Source organism: Betta splendens, chromosome 17 (assembly GCF_900634795.4).
Source record: "Betta splendens chromosome 17, fBetSpl5.4, whole genome shotgun sequence".
Lineage (NCBI taxonomy): Eukaryota > Metazoa > Chordata > Actinopteri > Anabantiformes > Osphronemidae > Betta > Betta splendens.
The window spans coordinates 5,342,544-5,360,689 of NC_040897.2; the positions used below are offsets into that span (position 1 = coordinate 5,342,544).

The following is an 18,146-nucleotide window of genomic DNA, read 5'->3' on the forward strand; positions in this document are numbered from 1 at the left end:
ACAACATGAACACGCATCTGTTGTCTGACTGGATCTTTGCATGTTCCTGCATCTTCCTGTCTCTAGCTGTTCTTTGTGTGTGTGTGTGTGTGTGTGTGTGTGTATGTGTGTGTGTGTGTGTGTGTGTGTGTGTGTGTGTGTGTGTGTGTGTGTGTGTGTGTGTGTGTGTGTGTGTGTGTGTGTGCCTTGTTACCACGGCTGCCAGGTTTTAGCTGGGTCTGATTTTGGAAAGGATTTTTGCTCAACCACCCTTCAACTCCCCAAGACTGAAAGAAATGAAACTTTAATCCACGTGAAAGAAATAAGGAAAAAATTAAAGACTATGAGTGAGTGTGTGGGAACGAAAGAACGAGGGAGGGAGACACTAGTTTACGCTTATTTGGAAGGAAGGTCATTCCTATTGTATGAGTCACAGCTTTAAGGGAGACCAGAAGCCCCCCCGCCCCCCCACCTCTTCATCACACACAGACATTGCTCCACTGCTCCCTTCTCTTTTTAAGGAGAAGCCCTTCTCTTGCCAAGACAGAAGAGGAGCTTCAGAGTAAGTCATAACTCAGCAGAACAGCTGGCCTCCTTCGCCTCTTCTTTATCACAAACCCTCTCCTGATCGCTCGCTTCCAAGCACAAATTTGATGGGGCACCATTCATTGGTTGATGTAATTTGGATTCTGATTCAACCCTCATGACCTCCAGCCTGTTAACCCGCTGAGCAGGGATCACTGAGACGATCCACTATTGATGCTGTTGCTGCTGATTCCAGAAAAGCATCACTACCGGTGAGAGAAAACAAAATTTTCAGCATAGTCACACATGCGCACAATATATGGCCATTGTAAATTTGTTAAAGGGCAGACCTCCCACTGCGTCCACAAACACTGCAGCACATCAAAACAGACAAATGTGAAGCACCTACATGCACATAAACACAGCGAGGGAGCTCATGGACAGTCTGCTAGTGTTTACACCAAGTCTAAACTCCTCTCACTTTGCTTACTAATTACAACCAGGCTGTTTGAGGCCTGGTTATGTGTGTGTAACTGTACGAGCATTGGGGGGGGGGCAGTAAGTCTGCTCTCTATCCTGTCCCATTTTACCATGACCACATGTATGACATTATCTGTGCAAAGCCAAATGTTCTGTCTCTGGGGTGCAAAAGCTCCGTTTGTCCCCAGGCTTGCACAATGTGTTCTGTTGAGGGCCACATCTAAAATTGTCATATCTCCGGGGCAAGGGAAGAATTCACTGAGTCTTTCAGATGGGACCCTGGCCAGAAGTCCAGTTGCGGTTTGGCGGCCACATTTAGCGGCGCACAGCCGTAATACTGGTACAATAGACCACCCGTACACGCGCGCGCGCACACACGTGTTGCTGCGGAGCTACGCTGCCCCCAAGCGGACAGCAGCGGGCACTGAGGGTGCGCCCTGCCCGTGAAGAAGGAGGGATCTCAGCTTGTTTCTTGGGGTGGACCAATGCAGAAGAGCGAACGGACTCCACTTCTGCGGCATTCACGGCTATATTTCCCATTCACGTCCTCAACTTTTGCGTTTTTTTCTCAGCACCAATTCCAGTTGAGATGAGGAGGTAATCAACAGAGGAAGCTCTGCTCGCGAAGTTTTGAAATTGTTTGGAAGAGTTCGGGTAAGATGCGCCTTTACGCACAACTTTTTCTCATGGTCTGTGTTCTCTTTTTCTTTACCATGTGTCTCTGTGCGTCTGTCGTGTTTTCTCTCTCTGTATTCGTTCCATAAAACTTGTCTGACTAACTAAATGAGTTGTGCTAAATCAGACTGCAGCGCAACTCAATCTTTGGGTGCGATGAAAATTATTTAGAATTGACATGCACAGGTAAAAAAGAAATAGGAGCACATAAACTTTTCTGGTAGCTCCGTGATCTCTGTGGGCTCTTCACCTGCGCACACATACCTGAAAAGGCATGAGGGCCCCCGCTTAGTCTCGTTCCCTGGACAGCAGGAGACTCCTCCGCAGATCACACATCTGTCCACAAGAGGGCGCTACAGCAAAGCGATTGGAGTCCTGGAAACGCGCGCACTAAAAACTCAAATGGAAATACAGTTTTCATGAGCCATAGTGGAAAAAATGACTTTTTTTGATGTTTTCCTGTCTTTGGAATCCCCTAGGCACTGCTTTTGTGCCTTTTCATTTAAAACAGAGTTTTAAATGAGTGATGCTCCACTGCAAGGATTACACTATGTAACGATTTTTTCTTTTTGGATTTGTGAGCATCATTTGGAGATAATCAAATGGAAGACACCTGACACATGGAACTTATACAGTAGTGTCACGTGAATTAAACTGGCGTAATTTATCGATGACCTGTCTGCCTACTTCATTTTTCTATATGAAACCAGGATCAGTGCGTCAAGGCCCTGCATGGTCTGGGTATGAGACCCACGGTTCATCCCTACACTTAGGTTACGGCGTCTGATTGGCTCAGCGCACTTGACCAGGTGGGCAGTGGGCAGGGATATTTGGAGAACGTGTACCAGGATTGGCCACGCCTGGATTATGCAGTCAGTGATGCAGGTTTAGAGAGAGGGAATCCCTCTAGAGGGCAGCAGAGTGACATGCTGGGAACCTTTGCTCTGTCACCATCATTGCGCCGAGCTCCACTTGATCCTCATCGTCACCCTTTAAGCACAGCAAAAGTTTCTTTTTGTGGATGCGATAACATATTGACATTTAAGGCATTGACATTTAAGGCATTTGAACATCATCAACAGTTAATGCCCATTGTAGTATTTTTATTATAGTATTGTTTTTAAAAGTGTGACCTATTAAAAATGAAATCTAGTGCATATGTTAAAAAAGAAGAATTTCTGCAGATTTTGGTGAATTTGTTATATTGAAGAGAACAAACAGTATGATATGCTACTGTGGATGCCCAAATCTGTCTGGTCACTTCCCTTGTGCTTGACATTTGCACAGTTAAAAAGGGGCTCTGGAAGTGCAGGAGCATTTGTCATCTGTGGCAACATTACCTTGGGCGAAAAGAAGCCAATTCATGTTGTATTGTTGTATGTTTACTTGCCTTTGTTGATTCATCCTATGAACATGTACGGTAACATGGTAGTAGATAATTTTGAAGTTACGTATTTTGGTGGGCGGCACGGTGGTGCAGTGGGTAGCACCTCACAGCAAGAAGGTTCTGGGTTTGATTCCCGGAGGCGGCCCTGGTGCCTTTCTGTGTGAAGTTTGCACGTTGCGTGGGTTCTCTCCGAGTTCTCCGGCTTCCTCCCACAGTCCAAAGACGTGCATTAGGTTGATTGGACTCTCTCCATTGCCCATAGGTGTGAGTGTGTGTGTGTGAATGGTTGTCTGTCTCTGTGTTGCCCTGCGATGGACTGGCGACCCGTCCAGGGTGTGCCCTGCCTCTCGCCCCTGCCTCTCGCCCATAGCCAGCTGGGTTAGGCTCCAGCACCCCTGCAACCGCGCATATGGGAAAAAGTGGCTTCGAAAATGGATGGATGGATGTATTTTGGTAACTGGGTGGTGTAATGTGTGACTGAAGGTTAAACAATTTGGCCAGTAGCTGTCTCACTCTGTCCTCGTTTTGAGCCAGTCAAGTCTCATACAGAAGTTGAATAGCGCGGTCATATGTGTCACTGCCCCGAGTTATCACGTTGTTCAGCCTAAATGGAGAGACGTATGAGCAGGAGGTGCTCATGTTTGTCCTTATTTTTGCCCCGGACATGCAGGTTTAATTGGGTCAATCATTGAACCTGATCTATAAATAGTGAAGAATTAGGTTAAACTTAAACACACGTGTTTGTGTTTTACATGGGGGCAGCGGCCACTGTATGTTCTAGATTGAACAATTTCAGTTTGCATTGTTCTTTTTTGGTAAATAAACATTAAACACAAGAGCCATGTTCAACTCATATGGTTTCAGGTTGATCATTTTACTCTGTGGGAGCCATTTATTTCCCCAGCAGCTTTCTGTGAATGTTTGTTAGAAAAGAATAGAAATAAATTGTTATATCATTATGTTGCTGTCAACTAATGCTAATACTAATAAAACTCAGATCAAGAGTCTAAATGTTACGTCGGTAGATATTATGTCTTGTTGATAAAATGTTTATTCTTTTTTTTTTTAGCTCATATTTTAAATGAGTTGTATTTAAATAATTCATTTTGTGAGAAAATGAAACACACATTGTATATTTGTGCACCTTGTTCTTTTCTTCCAGGAGAGAGAAGATGCTGAGATTAGAGGTCATCGGGTTGTGTCTTCTGTTAGGAGCTTTGACTCATAGCCAAGCACCACCGTGCTTGGTTATGAGTCAAGGCTTGCCACAGCCAGGTGAGTGGCCACAAAGTCAACCTTTGTTGCTTAAGTGTCACTAATATAATTTATTCTGATTTTCTTACTTTAAACATGTTTTTTTCGGTTTGTCTCCAGAAAAGGATTGCCCCATAAATGTCTACTTCACCATAGACACATCTGAGACTATTGCCCTGCAGGAGCCACCTCCTGGATCGCTGGTCAACAGCATCAAGGTTGCTGAAGTTCACCTTTTTTTCTATATCCTGGTAAACCAAACTGGCTGTATTTGCCAAGTTGTGTGATTTGTTGCGTGTCTTTGCTGCAGACATTCACCGTGGAGTTTGCGAACCGCCTAGAAGACGCTGAATTGAAGGATGGTGTGAAGATTAACTGGAACATTGGCGGGTTGCATTTTTCCCAGACGAAGGAGGTGTTCAGCCAGATCGGTCCCAAGGCCAAGTTTATTCAAGTAAATCACACATGGACACACATACAAACTAATGTCTCACATGTAGCATAGATTACTGAATTTTTATTCAGTATTTAATATTAAACATGATATTAAATGTTAATTGTGTTTCTGTGCAGTCAACTCTGTACATACATCAGCAGCAAAAAAAAGTGTGGAGATACAATACTGACCCCTGAATGAGGAATAGTTTCTTCTAATGCACTTCTTCATCACAGAGGGGAAAGGTCAGGCTCAGGTGACAACCGTACATGTAGTAAATCTTAGGAGTGTATTTCGCAATTTGAATGTATGAGGGAATCAGAGACCTGTTTTTGAGCCAAATTAACCAGACAGATTAAGGACAAAGTGATGAGTAATGTGATCTACTAAAGCTCTACTAAACAAGAATGGTATAAATCCTATCCCATATCTGTCCAAACAAAGTGAACTACTGATGAGCTAACGTTATAATGCTCTGTTTCCAGGGGGTCCGAAACATCCGGTACCTGGGTAAGGGCACCTACATCGACTGTGCCCTCTCCAACATGACCCACGAGATGAAGCAGATACCCTCAGAAACCAGGGGGCTCCGCTTTGCTGTGGTTATCACCGACGGCCACGTTACTGGAAACATTTGTGGGGGCATCAAGGTGACAGCGGAGAGAGCACGGGATGAGGGCATCCGCATCTTTGTCGTGGCGGCATCCAAGAACGTTGATGAGATTGGCTTGAAGGAGATCGCCAATTCTCCATCAACAGTCTACAGGAGTGACTTCATGGCTGTGGATCTGAGCCAAGGCAGAGCAGAAATACAGTATGACACGATTGACCGCATCATCAAAACAATGGTAACAGACAGGAATACACAAAAAGACAAACACATTAAACCTGGTTAGTGACCTGTTAGCTCACGCTGTTTTATTTGTCTCCACAGAAACACTTGTCCTATGTAGAGGTGAGACAATGGAATTGTGATCAGAAATATAACAGCTGGAGTTGGACTTTATGTTGACTTCATTTCTTATGGTTCACAGTGTCATAGTGTGTCCTGTCTAGAGACAGAAGGGCCCCGTGGCCCAAAAGGCTATAGAGGGCAAAAAGTGAGTCTCACACACACAAACACACACATGCAAACACATAAACAGAGTTTGAATCTTTATTAATCCTTGCTGTGATTTTCTCCTATAGGGAGTTAAAGGCGACAACGGTGGTGCGGGTGAGAAGGGAGACAAAGGTCGCCCAGGAGACCCTGGTATCGAGGGGCCCATTGGTCTGCCTGGTAACAAAGTACGCTGCCATGCCACAGTTTTACCTTGCTTTCAAGAATTAATTTCACCTGTGACAATATTTTTACAAAAGGATTCATCTTCTTTTATTTGTGTCCCTAGGGTGAACCAGGTCTTAAAGGTGATAAGGTGAGACTTCCGTTTCCTCGGGTTTAGTGATCCATGATTTAAATGGAGAAAGTGACTTTACTGGTCCCATAGTAATGATATACAGTATTTATGTGTGTGAAGACTACTGTACATGAAATGATTAAATCTTATGTCTGTCGACAGGGAGAGCTGGGAGGTCAGGGGAAGAAGGTATAGACTGCTTTCTTCTTCCAATATACACTATAATGCAACATGCAAATTCAGTCTTTCCCCTCTAATTGTCTCAGTCTCTTCATCAATAGGGTGTGGCCGGGGTCCCAGGGCGTAATGGGACTGATGGACAGAAGGTGAGATCTGTACAGAATCACAACGAAATCCACAATTTTTACAGAAAATTTAAGGTTGTTGATTTGGATTTGTTTTGTAATTGGCTCCTTTGTCTTTACCTTTAGGGTAAAATTGGACGAATTGGCGCACCTGGCTGCAAAGGAGACCCAGGAGACAGAGTATGAGATTAAACACAAATTGGATTCCTTAATGTTTTCTTTTGTGGTCTGTTTCTTATGTGTGGTTTTTGGTTTACAGGGTCCCGATGGATACCCTGGAGAAGTCGGTGAACGTGGTACTCCTGGAAGTGACGGAGAGAAGGTACAGTACAGTGAACAGTCTGCCTTTGACTTTAATCACCAAACAAACAAACAAATTCATCTTGTGATCCCCCTTTCCTTGTGTCCTGCCTTTAGGGAGACCCAGGACGCCCTGGAAGAACGGGTCCCCCTGGCCCATCAGGAGATGCTGGACCAAAAGTAAACTAGGAAGCAGGAATACTGTACTTTGCCATAACAGAGTAGAGAGGCGACAAGGACAAAAGGTAAATGGTCAGACTAATACTTGTGTCTTCCATAGGGAGAGAGGGGAAGTCCTGGATTACCTGGTCTTCCTGGACAGAAGGGAAACCCAGTAAGACTGAATTCATTACTACATACAGAAATGCATAAAACACATTCTCTCTCCCGTCTCACCTCCTGTGTGTTGTGTTTCTCAGGGAACTGCAGGAGGTCCAGGACAAAGAGGAGAGCCGGTAACAACTTACCCATAAGCCCTTCTTTTCTTCTTGTCTTTCACATCTTTGTGTTGTTTGATGTTTTTTAAAACAGTTTTCCTGTTCTAGGGGAGACGAGGAGACTATGGGCCAAAGGGCGCTCAAGGGCCTGATGGAAGTAAAGGAGAAAAGGTATGAGTTCATAATTACATTGTCATGATCTGCGTTTTTGTTCTTGTCATGATCTGTGTTTTTGTTCTAGTTGATTCCTTGTCTTATTTTGGTTCCAGGTTCCGTTTCCTGTTTTATTTTGGTAGTCTCCCGGTCTCTGTTTTGTGTTCTAGCTTCACTTCCGGGTTATGTCACGTCACAGCTGTTCTTGTTTCACCCGGTCGTTATCCTCACCTGCACTGCATCAGTAATCACTCACCCGTGTATTTAGTCACCTCCTGTTCCCGTAGTCACTTGCCAGATTGTTAGTTGAGCGTCCCGTGTTTCTTGTGAATCCCTGAGTTGAGCGTCCCTAGTTTCCTGAGTCCCCTGAATGTTCGTGTTCCTCGTGTTTTGTTCCTGTCTGCATCGTGTATCCTGCCCGACCTTGGATTATCTACTTACCGTGAGTTTTGCCTGTTCCCTGCCTGTATTTTTGCCGAGCCATTTTGTGTATGACCTGGACCGTCTGACCGTGCCTTTGGATAATAAACCTTTTGTTGATTATACTCTCGACTCCGTGCTGTGCATGTGGGTCCGCCGCCTGCCCGAGTCCCTGACAGAACAATCTGGCCACACTTGGACCCAGCCAGCACTTAGCCTCCGGTCAGGTCAGTGACTGTTTTTCCTTTGTTTTTTACGGCAAATATAACTCTCCCGCGGAAGTATGGTTTCGGTTTCCTCCTCTCCGCCTCGTCGGATCGTCGTGCCTGCACCAACCTGCCCAGCTCCATGGTTGTTCCCCTGGGAGGATTTTCTGCTCTCACGCGGTCCTCAGTCCCCAGTTCAGCCGCGCGCTGCTCAGTCCCCAGTTCAGCCGCGCGCTGCTCAGTCCCCAGTTCAGACGCGCGCTGCTCAGTCTCCAGGTCAGCCGCGCGCTGCTCAGTCTCCAGTTCAGCCGCGCGCTGCTCAGTCTCCAGTTCAGCCGCGCGCTGCTCAGTCTCCAGTTCAGCCGCGCGCTGCTCAGTCTCCAGTTCAGCCGCGCGCTGCCCAGACCCCAGTTCAGCCGCGCGCTGCCCAGACCCCAGTTCAGCCGCGCGCTGCCCAGACCCCAGTTCAGCCGCGCGCTGCCCAGACTCCAGTTCAGTCATGTTTTCCCCAGTCTCCAGCCCAAGCTCCAGACGCCGCGGTCCCGTTTCACCATGCGGGTCCCGGTACAGAGGTCCGGTCCACACCGCTCCCAGCGCCCCAAACGACGGACAGTCGCAGCTGCTCCGGACGGCGCCGGCGGCGGCGCGGTTCCAGGATTCCGGGTCCCGCGGTCTCGGTCATGGGGACCGAGCAGTCTCCTTCTCCGACAGAGGAGTCCCTTGATTCTCTGACTGACTGTGTCTCTCTGATAGCGGGCATCCCAGACAGCGTCGCCCGACGGGTCCACCTCCTCTGCTCTCCTCCGGTGGCGTTTCTCTTCGCCCACCTCATGAACACCGCCGATTCGGCAGCAGACCCGGGCGCGAGAGAACAACTGTTCACGGAAGCAGCCGCTCTCGTCCTGAGGGAGCCTGCCCTGCGTGAGGCCCTGCAGCTCCCGGGCCTGCAGCCAGCGGCCGCTTCATGTCCCACCTCTCAGTCAGTTCAGCCTCGCCATGCTCATGCCCTGGTGCAGCCCTGTCGCCTCCAGGTCCCAGCCCAGTCGAACCTAGCCCAGACCCCAGATCAGCCGTGTGTCGCCCAGACCCCAGATCAGCCGTGTGTCGCCCAGACCCCAGATCAGCCGTGTGTCGCCCAGACCCCAGATCAGCCGTGTGTCGCCCAGACCCCAGATCAGCCGTGTGTCGCCCAGACCCCAGATCAGCCGTGTGTCGCCCAGACCCCAGATCAGCCGTGTGTCGCCCAGACCCCAGATCAGCCGTGTGTCGCCCAGACCCCAGATCAGTCGTGTGTTGCCCAGACCCCAGTTCCGTCCTTGTCCCCGTCAGAGGGCACCGTCCGTCTGACGATTGTTAGCCCCTCCCAATCAGGCCCGACGTCTTCCCCGTCGAGCTCGGCAGCTGTAAGCTGTCATGCCAGCTCCGGAGTTGACGTCGTTCCAGTCCCTGTCGGCCATGTTGCGGCCGTTCCAGTCCCTGTCGGCCATGTTGCGGCCGTTCCAGGCCCTGTCGGCCATGTTGCGGCCGTTCTAGTTCCTGTCGGCTCCTCAGAGGAGGACGCCGTTCCTGTTCCCGTCGGCCATATTGAGGCCGTTCTAGTTCCAGTTCCTGTCGGCTCCTCAGAGGAGGACGCCGCTCTAGTTCCTGTCGGCCAAGTAGAGGCCGTTCCAGTCCCTGGCGGCCATGTTGCGGCCGTTCCAGCCCCTGTCGGCCATGTTGCGGCCGTTCCAGTCCCTGTCGGCCATGTCGAGGTCGTTCTAGTTCCTGTCCCTGTCGGCCATGTCGAGGTCGTTCCAGTTCCTGTCCTTGTCGACCAAGTCGAGGTCGTTCCAGTTCCTGTCGGCCATGTCGAGGCCGTTCCAGTTCCTGTCCCTGTCGGCCATGTCGAGGTCGTTCCAGTTCCTGTCCCTGTCGACCAAATTGAGGTCGTTCCAGTTCCTGTTCCTGTCGGCCATGTTGAGGTCGTTCCTGTCCCTGTCGACCAAGTTGAGGGCGTTCCCGTAGGCCAAGTTGAGGGCGTTCCCGTAGGCCAAGTTGAGGGCGTTCCCGTAGGCCAAGTTGAGGGCGTTCCCGTAGGCCAAGTTGAAGGCGCTCCCGTAGGCCAAGTAGAGGTCACCCCTGTCTCTGACCCCGTTCCTGTCGGCCCTGTAGCGGTCGTTCCAGCCCCCGTTCCTGTCGGCCCTGTAGCGGTCGTTCCAGCCCCCGTTCCTGTCGGCCCTGTAGCGGTCGTTCCAGTCCCCGTCACCCTTGGAGCCGCAGCGCCCGCCGGCCTCCAGGAGGAGGCAGCACCTGCGGCAGTTCCTGCGCGCCTCCGGGAGGAGGTCGCGCCAGTTGCAGTTCCTGCGCACCTCCGGGAGGAGGTCGCGCCAGTCGCAGTTCCTGCGCACCTCCAGGAGGAGGTCGCGTCAGCCGCAGTTCCTGCGCACCTCCAGGAGGAGGTCGCGTCAGCCGCAGTTCCTGCGCACCTCCAGGAGGAGGTCGCGTCAGCCGCAGTTCCTGCGCACCTCCAGGAGGAGGTCGCGTCAGCCGTAGTTCCTGCGCACCTCCAGGAGGAGGTCGCGTCAGCCGCAGTTCTTGCGCACCTCCAGGAGGAGGTCGCGCCAGCCGCAGTTCCTGCGCGCCTCCAGGAGGGGGTCGCGCCAGTCGCAGTTCCTGCGCACCTCCAGGAGGAGGTCGCGTCAGCCGCAGTTCCTGCGCGCCTCCAGGAGGAGGTCGCGCCAGCCGCAGTTCCTGCGCGCCTCCAGGAGGAGGTCGCGCCAGCCGCAGTTCCTGCGCGCCTCCAGGAGGAGGTCGCGGCCAGCCGCAGTTCCTGCGCGCCTCCAGGAGGAGGTCGCGCCAGCCGCAGTTCCTGCGCGCCTCCAGGAGGAGGTCGCGCCAGCCGCAGTTCCTGCGCGCCTCCAGGAGGAGGTCGCGCCAGCCGCAGTTCCTGCGCGCCTCCAGGAGGAGGTCGCGCCAGCCGCAGTTCCTGCGCGCCTCCAGGAGGAGGTCGCGCCAGCCGCAGTTTCCTGCGCGCCTCCAGGAGGAGGTCGCGCCAGCCGCAGTTCCTGCGCGCCTCCAGGAGGAGGTCGCGCCAGCCGCAGTTCCTGCGCGCCTCCAGGAGGAGGTCGCGCCAGCCGCAGTTCCTGCGCGCCTCCAGGAGGAGGTCGCGCCAGCCGCAGTTCCTGCGCGCCTCCAGGAGGAGGTCGCGCCAGCCGCAGTTCCTGCGCGCCTCCAGGAGGAGGTCGCGCCAGCCGCAGTTCCTGCGCGCCTCCAGGAGGAGGTCGCGCCAGCCGCAGTTCCTGCGGACCCCCAGGAGGGGGTCGCGCCAGCCGCAGTTCCTGCGGACCCCCAAGAGGGGGTCGCGCCCGTCGCAGTTCCTGCCGACCTCCAGGAGGGGGTCGCTCCCGTCATAGTTCCTGCCGACCTCCAGGAGGGGGTCGCTCCCGTCATAGTTCCTGCCGACCTCCAGGAGGGGGTCGCTCCCGTCGCAGCTCCGGCGGACCTCCAGGAGGGGGTCGCTCCCGTCGTAGTTCCTGCCGACCTCCAGGAGGGGGTCGCTCCCGTCGTAGTTCCTGCCGACCTCCAGGAGGGGGTCGCTCCCGTCGTAGTTCCTGCCGACCTCCAGGAGGGGGTCGCTCCCGTCGCAGCTCCGGCGGACCTCCAGGAGGGGGTCGCTCCCGTCGTAGTTCCTGCCGACCTCCAGGAGGGGGTCGCTCCCGTCGTAGTTCCTGCCGACCTCCAGGAGGGGGTCGCTCCCGTCGCAGCTCCGGCGGACCTCCAGGAGGGGGTCGCTCCCGTCCCGGCTCCGGCCGCACCTGCATCGGTTCCTGGCGGCCCGGCTCCGGCCGCACCTGCATCGGTTCCTGGCGGCCCGGCTCCGGCCGCACCTGCATCGGTTCCTGTCTCTCGTCGCGGTGGTCCAAAGAGGACGCCGCTGGCCCCTGCCTCGTCCTTGCCCCGGCCGCCGGACGAGTGGCCTCGCCCTCGGCGCCTCCTGCTGCCCGGATGGCGCTGCCTCCTGCGGCGACGCCCGCCTCGACTCCTCAGCCCATCGGATCAGCGTCCGCCTGGAGGACGTTGCCATTCGGGGTGGCTCCCGGGGACATCGGTCCAGCCCAAGGGCACTAAGAGTGCTACCCTGGCTCAGCGGCTGCTGAGCAGGATCTCGCCACGCCGTCACCCTCCGTGACGGAATCCCTGGACTTTTTTTTGTTTTCCTGTTCATGGACTTTGGGGTTTTTCGTGTGGACTCTGTTTTGGCCCTCCTCCGGTCCTCCCTCCACCCACCCTGCTCGTTTGCCTTGAGGGGTTGGGATTCGGTCCCTCCTCCTGGGACCACCCTCCGCCCGCCCTGGTTCGGGGGGGGGGGGCTTCCGTGGGCGCCGTGGAAGGCGCCATAGGGGGGGGGGGTACTGTCATGATCTGTGTTTTTGTTCTTGTCATGATCTGTGTTTTTGTTCTAGTTGATTCCTTGTCTTATTTTGGTTCCAGGTTCCGTTTCCTGTTTTATTTTGGTAGTCTCCCGGTCTCTGTTTTGTGTTCTAGCTTCACTTCCGGGTTATGTCACGTCACAGCTGTTCTTGTTTCACCCGGTCGTTATCCTCACCTGCACTGCATCAGTAATCACTCACCCGTGTATTTAGTCACCTCCTGTTCCCGTAGTCACTTGCCAGATTGTTAGTTGAGCGTCCCGTGTTTCTTGTGAATCCCTGAGTTGAGCGTCCCTAGTTTCCTGAGTCCCCTGAATGTTCGTGTTCCTCGTGTTTTGTTCCTGTCTGCATCGTGTATCCTGCCCGACCTTGGATTATCTACTTACCGTGAGTTTTGCCTGTTCCCTGCCTGTATTTTTGCCGAGCCATTTTGTGTATGACCTGGACCGTCTGACCGTGCCTTTGGATAATAAACCTTTTGTTGATTATACTCTCGACTCCGTGCTGTGCATGTGGGTCCGCCGCCTGCCCGAGTCCCTGACATACATGTGTCACACATTTTCTTTTTCAAGTTTTGAGCCTTAAGTATTAATTATTATATAAGCTATATAACTGCTCCACTAAAGGCGTTGATTTCATGATATGTTTCAGGGTGAAATGGGGCCAGAAGGACAAAGAGGATTTTCAGGTGAAACAGGAAACGATGGAGCAAAGGTAGAAAGATTGTACAGTCTTAAAAAGTTGTAACTCTTGTTACTCCTTGTTGTACATCTTCAGTGATTTTCCCATCACTCAACAGGGAGACAGTGGCCTGCCAGGACCCAGGGGGCCACCAGGATCCCCAGGAGAATCGGGGAGAAATGTAGGTTCCAGGTCAAGGTTAGATGTCTCATCAAAACCCATCATGTGACCTTTTCTTTGTTCTAATGCTGCTTGTGTTGCAGGGGACCAGAGGTGACCCTGGTGAAGCTGGACCAAGAGGAGAGCCTGGGCAGCCTGGGCCAAAGGTGAGTGTGTGCATGTGGGGACATGAAACTGCATTTCTCGTCATTTTCCTGATTGAATGGTTGATGAATGGTTCCTTTCCGTCTTCACAGGGAGACCGTGGGAGACCTGGCTTCAGTTATCCTGGACCGAGAGGACCATCGGTAGGGTAAACACTTTTTCTCCTTCCATCGGCCAGCTACAGTTACACAGTTATCTGACCAAACGTCTTCTGCAGGGTGACAGAGGAGAAAAGGGTAATCGTGGAGGTCGTGGGAGCAGGGGAGACTGTGGCCAAAAGGGCGAGCCTGGAGGCAAAGGAGGCCCAGGAGAACCAGTAAGGATATTCTTGTAGCTTGTAGCTGGATAAAAGCCGTCACTTGTAAAAGCTTTTATTCATCATTTACATTTAATTCACCTTAAATAGGGTGAGCCAGGGCCTCCAGGTGAGCCGGGGGCGAGAGGACCTAGAGGAGAGTCTGGACGTGATGTAAGTACAGTATGCAAAACCTGCATGTGCAGCTGCTTTCCTACACACTGACAGAGAAGGAGAAACTCAATTGCCTACTGTGTTTGGGTGATAAGTCCAAAACCGGACCAGAGCTGTGACACAGGTTGTGATTTGTATTATCTGTCTTTCTTTCCAGGGAGATCCGGGCCCTGGGGGAGATCCTGGCCTCACTGTAAGTGTTTTATTCCAGATTCATCAGTAGCAACACACAGAGGACATAACAGCTATAATGGCGCTCTTTGTCTTCTAATGCAGGAATGTGATGTCATGAACTACATCAGGGAGACGTGTGGCTGCTGTGGTAAGTTCTGTGAACTCCTGAATGTGTAGACATGTTGGTAAGGTGTCAGATCATTACAGTCTGGGCTGTCTCCTGCAGACTGTGAGAAACGCTGCGGAGCTGTGGACATTGTGTTTGTGATCGACAGTTCAGAGTCTGTGGGTCTTACCAATTTCACCCTGGAGAAGAACTTCGTCATTAACACCATGAACAGACTGGGATCGCTAGCTAAGGACCCCAAGTCGGAGACAGGTGAGGATGCAAGCATACGCTTGTTACATGATGTCAAAATAAGTCATGAGTCAGATCTGAGGAATCTTAGGACTGAACTCAAGCATGTTCAGACATGGTTTGCTTGTGTCCCCAGGCACAAGGGTGGGAGTTGTCCAGTACAGTCACAGTGGAACCTTCCAGGCCATTCGGCTTGATGACCCCAAGATAGATTCACTGTCTTCTTTCAAGGTCTCATGCACAGACGCAAACACCAAGTGCTTTGTAGTTTACTCTAGGATGGAACAAACTGAATTCCCAAGTCTGATCATAAGTGCAGTTTGCACATGTGTGACAGAGTTACAGAGTTACAAATGTTTACTCATAGTCATATTTATGAAATAATCTAATCAAGGATGCATTTCATGATGATTTGGCAACCTCAAAGTGTCTGAGGTCACAAAATTGCTTTTGTGTTCAAACCTATTTCACATCATGTGATGCATGAATAACACACTGCCTCCTGCACTCTTCAGGATGCAGTGAAACGTTTGGAGTGGATTGCTGGAGGCACGTGGACTCCGTCTGCCCTGAAGTATGCCTACGACAACCTAATACGGGACAGCCGCAGAGCCAAAGCCAACGTCACAGTAGTGGTCATCACCGATGGACGCTTCGACCCCAGAGACGACGACTCGCTGCTCACCTACCTCTGCAGGTGCCTGACGCTCATCTCAGGTTAAGAATAGGTAAATGTGCAGAAATGTGCTCATAGCCTGTGTTGGTGTGAGCAGTCACGCTGGTGTTGACGTGAGCGCCATTGGCATCGGAGACATGTTTGACAAGATTGAGGACAATGAGAGTCTGAAGAGCATCGCCTGCCAGAAGGACGGACGGGTGATGGGGATGAGGCGCTTCGCAGATTTGGTCGCAGAGGAATTTATTGACAAAATTGAGACCGTTCTGTGCCCAGGTAAAAACACACATGATGTCTGTTCACATATTGGACTGAGAGAGGATGCTCTCCTAACAGTGTCTATCCTCACATTAGATCCTGTCATCATATGCCCTGAGCTTCCTTGTAAATCAGGTAAGATTTATGACATACAGTACCCCCCTCTCTTGCTTTGTACCAATTAACTAATTGTACCAACACTTCATCCTGGTGGAGCAGCATCTTTCATCCAGTATGCTTTAAACATGATCACATTACAGATGTGTAATGTGTATGTGCTGTGGTGCGTCTGTTAAACAGGTACAGTCATTGTGACTCTAAAGCCAGTAGACAAGGCTAAACCTGCCTTCTATAAAATGCTGTGTAGTCGCAGCATCTTATTCGGCTGTGATGATGCATCACACTGTATATGTGGGACCTCGCCCACTATGTTGTTCCGCCCACTCGTTACAGGAGGGGGCATCCCTGTGGGGCAAGCCGCTGCCCCCTGGATGCCGCTGGCTGAGGCGAGCAGCTCGTCATTTCTCCCCACCTCTTTGGAAAGTGTGGCTAACCTGCTGAATGGCCTGAGCGAGCAGCAGTATGGCGTTGGCGTGGCGACCATGGCATACACAGCCCAGCGGGCAAAGCTCGCCCAGGGAGCAGACAGGCAGCAGTGGACCCAGCTGTTCATCAACTCCTTCAAATATGTCTATGGAGACATTATGGGGGACCCAGAGAAAGCTTTAGGACTCTGCTAAAGCTAATTACACAGCTGGGCTGAGGCTGCATGATACGAAGCTTTCAGAGCAGACTAACGTATAAGTTATTTCGTTTTAAGTACTTAGTCAAAATGTGACAGCATGATACGCTCCCTCCTCATAAAAAGTCTGAATGAACACATAAGTGGCAGAATCTCAGTAGTATTATCCAGATAATTCCTCCCACGTGTGGAGGAGTATTTTCCATTAAAGGGGAAAGTAGACATGTGTGCGGCAGATTCGTACACAGAGCCGTTGATGGTGCTCCTGTGTAAAGCATAGTGGCTGTTTAATGAAGTCTTATGACCACTGTGAATCACCAGCTACCTGTTAATGCTGTTTTGTACATATCCATGGTTACAACCTATAATTCTTTAGGCAGTGACTCATGTTGGTTAAAAAAAGGCATTACATGTGGAAAATATGTGGTTTTATACATGTTAAAGTCTTCTGTGTGAGTCAGAAGCTGGCTCTGACAGTCAAGGACCCATTGTATTTAATATAAAGACTAAAGAGCTACTTTAAGAGCAGCTTTATACGAACATCTTGGTATCCTGCTCTGTGACTGCAACTTACTGTACTGATGTGAACTATTTGGTTTTTAAACTTGATGTTTTTTTAATATTGTTGTCTGGAGCAATAAAACAGCAGATAAACTAAACCAGTGCTTTCTATGGTAAAGTACAGCTTGAAAACTCTATTTGCTGCTGGCCCTCTGTTCCGTGTTTGATATATTTTATAACTTTTTTCCAGAGCCTGCTGTAGCTAGCTGCATTCAGCGGCCCGTGGACATAGTGTTCCTCTTGGATGGTTCTGAGAGGATGGGGCTGGAGAACCACCGCAGGGCCAAGGAGTTCATTGAGAATGTGGCTCGAGGCCTCACCCTGGCCAACGGCCCGTCGGATGAGAGGAATGCCCGTTTGGCTCTGGTGCAATTTGGTGGCGCAACAGAACAGAGGGTGGAGTTCGCTCTCACACACAATCTCACAGTGATCTCAGATTCACTGGCAAATGTGGTCTACATGGACTCTTCCTCTAACCTGGGCAGCGCTATCATCCACACTGTCAACAATGTGTTTTCCCAGGTAAAGACACACACTTGGTTCTGCACTGTGGAGAAGAAATGATTCTAATGACAAAGGAGTGTATCAATAACATGTTCCTCTGTTCCTTTACGTCTTCAACATGGCGTAATGTTGTGGTTGTAGCCAGGAAACCGGCTGAATCGTCGCAACGCTGAGGTGTCCTTTGTGTTCATCACTGATGGCATCACAGCCCGTGAGCAGCTGGATGAGGGCATAACTGCCATGAGACGAGCTGAAGGCGTTCCCACGGTGATCGCCATAGGAGGTGACACCGATGAGGAGGTGCTGCAGAAGGTGGCACTAGGGGACAGGTCGGCCATCTTTAGAGGAAGCGACTACACGGTGCTCAACAAATCCTCGTTCTTTGATCGCTTCATCCGCTGGATATGCTAATGAGGAAGCTAGCAGCCACAGAATTGGAATCTTTAAAACAAACGAAGGCCCTTCCTTCATTGTACACACATAGAAGTACCAGAAACACCTCTGTGATCATTATTGTTATGAGTGACAGATGTGAGCACTGAGACAGCTGCATATCGTGTCAGTACGAATGAAGATTTGTCCAAATTGCTAAAACAATCCATGTATGGCCAGAACATACTGAAAGACCCACTATGTTATTTGTAACTTGATCATTTTATTTGTTCTATATGTAGATCAATGGCCACCACAAACACATGTAATGAAGAGGAAGTCTGCTTGATGTGTTCGAAACCCATTGTGGCTTTATTTTGTGTTTTTGCTGTGATTCTCTCTGTCTCTCTTCACAAAGTCACATGTTTTACATTAAAGGTGCTAAAACAGCAAGAAGGACCAAAACCATCTGACTGGTACTGAAAGCCTTATTACATCATGTTTTGCTGTAATTACTGCTTGTTCAGGGTATTAAAACATGTAAATGTGTTCTCCAGTAAAACAAAATCATACACAGGTCTTCTGCATTCAATCAAATTACACACACACAAACCATATCTGTAAGCGTGATGGTTAAATAAAGTGTAAGGTGGTGACCCTAAAA

The 18,146-nt window shown here is 50.7% G+C and overlaps 1 protein-coding gene across 3 annotated transcripts; it reads left to right on the top strand.

The window, feature by feature from the left end:
• The first annotated feature begins 1,448 nt into the window (after positions 1–1,448).
• Positions 1,449–18,146, top strand: col6a2 (collagen, type VI, alpha 2). Of its 3 annotated transcripts, XM_055503828.1 has the most exons (33): positions 1,456–1,638; positions 4,209–4,253; positions 4,294–4,321; positions 4,421–4,518; positions 4,611–4,754; positions 5,222–5,584; positions 5,671–5,691; positions 5,771–5,836; positions 5,925–6,023; positions 6,125–6,151; positions 6,296–6,322; positions 6,415–6,459; positions 6,565–6,618; positions 6,698–6,760; positions 6,856–6,918; positions 7,019–7,072; positions 7,158–7,193; positions 7,284–7,346; positions 13,015–13,077; positions 13,163–13,225; positions 13,308–13,370; positions 13,461–13,511; positions 13,586–13,684; positions 13,775–13,837; positions 13,995–14,030; positions 14,114–14,159; positions 14,238–14,390; positions 14,506–14,600; positions 14,885–15,066; positions 15,143–15,321; positions 15,400–15,438; positions 16,797–17,128; positions 17,252–18,146. In XM_055503828.1, exons 3-33 carry the CDS (start codon positions 4,297–4,299, stop codon positions 17,519–17,521), a joined length of 2,982 nt encoding a protein of 993 aa, XP_055359803.1. In that variant the 5' UTR covers positions 1,456–1,638; positions 4,209–4,253; positions 4,294–4,296; the 3' UTR covers positions 17,522–18,146. The 3 variants fall into 3 exon arrangements, with proteins under 3 accessions (XP_028988362.1, XP_055359803.1, XP_028988360.1); XM_029132527.2 differs by having other exon boundaries at positions 4,209–4,321; XM_029132529.3 differs by lacking the exons at positions 16,797–17,128; positions 17,252–18,146 and adding an exon at positions 15,757–16,748 and having other exon boundaries at positions 1,449–1,638; positions 4,209–4,321.